This window comes from Numida meleagris, chromosome 5 (genome assembly GCF_002078875.1).
Source record: "Numida meleagris isolate 19003 breed g44 Domestic line chromosome 5, NumMel1.0, whole genome shotgun sequence".
NCBI classification, from domain to species: domain Eukaryota; kingdom Metazoa; phylum Chordata; class Aves; order Galliformes; family Numididae; genus Numida; species Numida meleagris.
In genome coordinates, this window is record NC_034413.1 from 70,143,660 (window position 1) to 70,149,659 (window position 6,000).

Here is a 6,000-nt window from a genome sequence, read left to right on the forward strand (position 1 = left end):
GAGCAGGGAAGGGGCCTGGTGTGGAAAAAAAACAGGAGAGGACTTGAAAGGAAACGTATTTGGTTCAAGTGGAATTCTCCCAAAATAGAAAGGCCTGCAAAGCTTTATCGGAAGTGTTAGCAGCTCACTCAAACATGTGCTTCACCACTTCAGTGCTCGGCAAGATGATACATTGTGCTTTTTCCCTATGATTTCCTCCATGTTGCTGCAATAAATCACATCCCTGCCAGCCTGCATTCCCCACGCTGGTGAAAGAGCACAACCAAACAGCTCCAGATCTACAGCTCACGCAGCCTCTGCGCTGCCTGATGTTCTCAGGGAAAACAACACAAGGAACAAGCCTTTCAGAGTACAACTGTGGTCCACTGTTCTGAAACAGTTCTTTCCTAAAAATAAACCACTCCCCTTCTTGCTGACAAGGCCGGCTTTAGGCAGAGATGGAAAATGCAGACTGAAGTTCTGTGCGTGCACAAATTCAGGGAGAGGGAAGGGACACAAGAGCCGGGAGCACACACCAAGCCACACTGCCCTGCTGCACACAGAGACCTGCCCAGGTCACCCACCCCACTCCCACTCCTCTCCTGGCTCGAGGACTGCTCTCTTGTGTCCTGTTTGCAGAGGAGAGATCCCTTCCAATGCTCAACAACACAGCAACGGGCACAAAGCAGCTCCCCAGCAAGCCACCACTAAGGGAGGAGCTCCAGGTTTACGAAGCTCTGCTCTGGTTTACATAGCAGCAAGGAGAAGCCCCCAGTAAGGCAGGGCATGCTGGAGTGCTGGCAGGGAGCTGGAAGCAGGGTGCTCCGGGCTGGAAGCAGGGTGCTGCTGGCACAACACAGTGCCAGCAAAGCACTGTGGAAAAATACAGACTGGGATCTGATGGAACTTTGTGAGCAAATCTCAACACCACCTGCGAACTCAGCACTCAGCCAGCTGAACGGCGTTCTGGAGTTAATTACTAGATTCCAAATGACCACAAGCAGTTGCTGGGCTGTCCTGCTTGCAAAGCAATCTGTGTTTGTGCACGTGGCTGATTTTAAAGCCAGGCTCTACTATCTCTGTGAACGCACACTCAAAGGAAAATCAACTAACAGCTCAGTATCTCACAAGCAGGACGTGTTTCGTGGAGATAGGGAAGCAAGCCATGACATCAGCAAATCTGAGGCTAAGCTTGTCCCCTTTTTGTTTGTTACTTCTGTGATGTGTTCCTTCAGCACCAAGAGCCACACTCCCCCTCAGATGCCCTTGAGCTCAGGGAGCTGTTGACGCTTTGCAGCAGCCACACTTCCACAGCCCAGGACGAGCACACTTGTGAGAAGCCCTCGTCACCTCGGCTGCACGCTGCGGTCACCCAAGAGGTCACCAGGAGGGGTCCCAGTGCAGGAGCACGGCCCTGGCACCAAACCAACCATCCCATCCAGTGCGCGCTTATATGCAGCTGAGACCAAACGTGCACACTCAGCTATTTGCCATACGTTCTCCCTTCGGTTAGATGACTTGACATCACTTTGGTTGTGTTTTGTTTGCTTTCCACTTTAATGTATTTTTGGTGGAAAAAAAAAAGTCTCTATGGAAACAGCAGACATTAATTTGCAAAAACTGTTATTCGTACTGGAAGTTTTATTTGACTGCTGCACTATCAACCACAACATTATGCTTAACAGAGGAGCAGAGTCAGGTACAAAACCATTCTAGGAGTGAGCACAAACATCCCACACAGTAACAATAGCTATTGCTGGAGCAGCACGAGGACTCAGAAGCTGTAGCAGGAAAAAGAACACAAACACCCCAGCAAACCTGCAAACAGAAAACAAGCCAACTTTCCAGCCCCTGTCAGACAGCCCCTTGCACAAAAGAAAAACGTTAGGCAGATGATGATTCATTAGTTGAGCCAATCTATTATGAACTAATGGAAGCAGATTTGAAACTGTAAAAAAAAAATAAATTAAGAAAGCAAATGCTTTGACCACGAAAAAGCCAAATCTCTTTCCTAACATCACTCATCCTTTCTGGTCTCAGCATTATACAACTCAACAAAATCAGGTGGAGAAACATAGAACAGCTCCGCTCAGTGAGGAACTGGGTGCCGGCAATGAGTGAATGGCACTGCAAACATCTCCCAGTTGGTCTGCATGCTGGAAATACAGCACAGTCCTTCCCCAGACTTGCAGGAAACTTGTACCACTGGTGCATCAATACAACAGGATGGCCCCAAGCACAGCTTTTGAATGAAATGCGTGACAGAAAACCATTAGCACTGTGGATGAAACGCATGCCTACCACACACGTGCTGCAGGATCACAGTGCTATACCCTGCCATGCCATGCCCTGCACTGCCAGATGTCATCTCCCAGCTCCCTGAAACAACCTTGCCGTGATGGGCTTCTGCATACATGCCTCTCAGTGCCCTTTTAACGGCAGCCTCTGAAGACTGGCTACCAGGGTGTGCCTCACAGCTGGCCGGCCCTTGTTAACACCAAAGGACTTCCAAAATCTGAAATGCTTCTGGGCATGAATCCCACTGAAACATTTACCTAATTTATTGTGATACGGAGCTTGAACTCGCACAGTACCTTTGAGTGAAGCAAGCACATTGTCCTGCCTTACAAAGCAGTAAATGAGACGTCCTGTTTCCCCAGAGCCCCTCTGGCACCGGCAGCAGGCTGCAGGGATAGAAAAGAGACGGAGGGAACACAAAACAAGGCTGGATGCAGGCTAAAGACTAAGGGTAGTCAAGAAAAGATAATACAGAGCGCATGCAAGGCTTAGGGGCTGGAGAATGCGCTGGAGAAAAAGCACATAGGTAGAAGCAGGGCACAAAAAGACAAGTAGAAGACAAAAGTGTGAATTATCTGCCATCCCAAACAATGGAAAAAAACAACGTGAACTGGCATTACTAAGCTGAGAGGCACGCACACAGTGAGCACTGCAGGCCATCCTCGGCTGAGCCCGACACTGCACAGCTGCCAGCCACCGCCACAACTGCTGCTTCAGAGGAGAAGAGAATTTTACAGAAAACACGGTTTCTTACGGAAAAGTTTTGTTAAAAGTTTGTTTCTGAAGAAGATGGAGTCTGTGCTGCACACCAAGGTAACTGGGAGGTTCTGTGCCGACATTCCAAGCAGCATGCAGACCTCTCCTCACCATAAACACCGTCACAGGGATTTGTTCTCGACTGTGAGGGTAAAAGCATGATTTTCTTATGCAGTGGACATCACTGTCTTAAGAACCTATGCTAATGGGGCTCTGGTGTCCTCTTGTAATCAAGAACATAAGATGCCTGTTTTATACAAGGCAAACAAGTTTTCAAGCCCCAAACAGTGACCCTGTTTACAATAAAACTAAAACTAGCCCCCAGTATCCCCCAAATCAGACAAGGGAGGGCAATAAAGCCACAACTTCCATTAGGACAATGCTCTACTCTACAAAAGCCTGAACTTTACGTTCATTGCAAGCGTACTCACGGCTGTGCAAGTTGTTTACGCCTCTCTTTCTGCACTCCTGTTCTTCAGCGTGGCAACTGCTTCTTGCATACAACCACTGGCATTTTTTTCAGCTTGAACAGTGTAATTTTCCTCCTCCAAAAAGCCTCGCGCTAGCTAGTGCATCATCCGCTTGGCGTTAATCATCACAGCTGGTAATGGATTGTAATAGCCATGCACACACTCAACCCATTTCTTTTTCTAAGCGTAATATAAATAAATATGTATTTTTGCATTCGTTTCATATATACACACAAACACACCATAATAATAACTTCAGCTGAAAAAAAAAAAACAAAACCCCACATCATCTACGTGTCAGTTCACTCTTAGAAAAACACCATCTTTCTCCCTGGATGGAATAGGAAAGAAGGCCTGCCTGGGAGAGCCCCGGCACGTGCCCAGCTGCCCTCTGAGGCCAAGGGATCCTGTGTGCCCCCCAACTGCGATGCAGCCCCCTCTTTGGAGGGCACTGCGAGCACAGCCTGCCTGCAAAGCAACAAAACCCAGGGTAAAACACACCACGTCCTTGTGTTCGTTTGCATTTCTTGCGACTAAGACGAACGTGTTCTCTGGGAGTTTCTTACACGAGGCCACCACGACAGTAAACTGCTGCATGAGTTTTCTAAGGGCAAATACCTACTTTAGGAAGACGCTAACTGTACTAGAGTGACTCATCATGGTATGATTTATTTTGTGCTAAAAGTATTTCAAGTAGCACAAGTACTTGATCACACCTCCCTGTGCTTCGGGGGATGAAAATACAGCAAGTCCAGGATAGCAGCTCCCATCTCCCTCAGTTCAGCAGCTGAGCCTTCCAGCCCCAAAGCCCAGACAATACAGACGGCTCCTCTTTCATCTTTGCATGCTCACAGTTATTTTCCCTTAACCACAGGCAAGCACTACTGTACTCTTGATTCATTTGTTGCTACACTAATTCCATTACATGGGCTCTCTCTGGCTAGAAAGCAGCGCTCCTGTGCCCCACCATCCTACCTGTTTGCCAGCACGCTGCCCAGGCTGGCATTCCCAATCCATGAGTCAGAAGCCCCAATAACAATAATGTACAGTGCTGTAAGTAAGAGGTGTGGGAGCACAGAGCAGAGCAGCACCTGCGGAACAGCACCTGCCGGTGTCTGCGTCTCTGGGGATTACGGTCCCTGGCTTTTCTGCATGGCTGTGAGACGTCTGTGCTGTTTGTAGGGTTTGGTCTGCCTTACTTTTACAAGGAAGCTGAAATTCTCACCTATTCCCACAATTCCGGAAGCCTACCGAAAGCATTCTCAAGTACTGAGAGACTGTAAAGTTACAAAAGCCGTCAACACCATTACCGCCAAGTAATTAAAAGAGCATTAAGAAACCTCAGAAATCACTTCTCACTTCCACCTGTGGCAGCGGACAGCCAAGGGCCCGCTGCCCCGTGCCGGCAGCAGCCCAGCCTGCAGACACGGAGCCCAACGTTGTGTCTGTGCGGCTGCCACATCTCTGCTCCGCCGCTGTTTTACAAAATGCTTTGCCCTCACAACGCTGCTGGGAGAAACCAGAGCACCCTTTGCTGCGATACTCAGGGACCGGCACCTCAGCAGCTCCCTGAGCCCAACCAGGCGCGGGGCTGCGTTCTCTGAAGAGCTTTAGGACCTGACTGCTGCGGACAGGGCAGCTCTCCCGCCGCGAGCACCATCCGGCAGCGAGCCCCCTCAGCCGCACCGCTGCGCTTCTGCCTTCCGAAGAGCAAATCCACACTTTGCAGAGGTCTTATTTTACCGGCACGTGCCGGACTCAGCTCCCAAGGATTCCCGCTTTGCCTTCCACGTCCCGCTTCACAGGAATAGCCCGCTGGGTCCCAGACGCGGCTCCAGAGGAACCGGCGTGCTGGCAGGCGCTTGGCACGGCTCTGAAGCAAGCACACAGCGCAACGCGACGGCGGCAAGCTGCGAGGGAGAGAGCTGCGCATCCCAGCCCGCTTCCGAGCGGCCCCGGAGCGGCGCAGCTGGAAGGAACGCAGGCACGGCGGCACGAAGGGCTCCGGCACCACGGCACCCCGGCACCCCTCCCCGGCCCGCAGCCGCCGCAAGCACCGCACCGGCACGGACCGAGGCGCTCAGCCGCTCACCGCAGACCCCGCATCGCGCGACGCTCACGTCCGCACTGACGCACTCTCCGGTCCGCGTTACGATCCGGTCGGTGTTCGCGGAGCCGGCCGCAGCGCCTTACGTAACGCGGCCCCGCGCCCACAGCCCGCGCCGCCGCTGCCCGGCCGGGAACGGGGGGCGGCCCGGGCAGGAGAGCACCCGCGCGTTATGTAACGGAGCGCCGCTCCCGGGCGCCCCGCGGCACTTACCGCCTCCGAGTCTTCAAATCCATGCAGGTACAAATTGTCGTACATGGAGCTCCGCGGACGCCGGGCGCCTCTCGGGCTGCGGAACCGGCGCTGCGTGGGGCGGCGGGGGCCGAGAGCGGGCGGAGGCCTGTGCGGCGCGGGCCCGAGCCTGCCCTCTCAGCGCTGCGGACGCCCCAG

General features: G+C 52.3%; 1 protein-coding gene and 1 long non-coding RNA gene across 9 annotated transcripts in view; one reads left to right on the forward strand and one right to left on the reverse strand.

Annotated features, from left to right (window-relative positions):
• The window catches only part of CACNB4 (calcium voltage-gated channel auxiliary subunit beta 4), a 78,080-nt gene that overhangs the window by 44,506 nt on the left and 27,574 nt on the right, over positions 1-6,000 (reverse strand). The window contains exon 1 of one of the 8 annotated variants that reach the window (XM_021397596.1): positions 5,824-5,987. The exons of the other annotated variants lie outside the window; for them this stretch is intronic. Within the exon in view, the coding sequence (XP_021253271.1) occupies positions 5,824-5,868 (45 nt within the window). The 5' untranslated portion in view covers positions 5,869-5,987. Of the gene's footprint in view, positions 1-5,823; positions 5,988-6,000 lie in introns of those variants that run through there. 8 annotated transcript variants of the gene reach the window in all.
• LOC110399252 overlaps positions 5,399-6,000 on the forward strand; it is a 25,132-nt gene continuing 24,530 nt past the window's right edge. The window contains exon 1 of the long non-coding RNA XR_002439047.1: positions 5,399-5,850. This is a non-coding gene — a long non-coding RNA (uncharacterized LOC110399252). The remainder of the gene's footprint in view (positions 5,851-6,000) is intronic.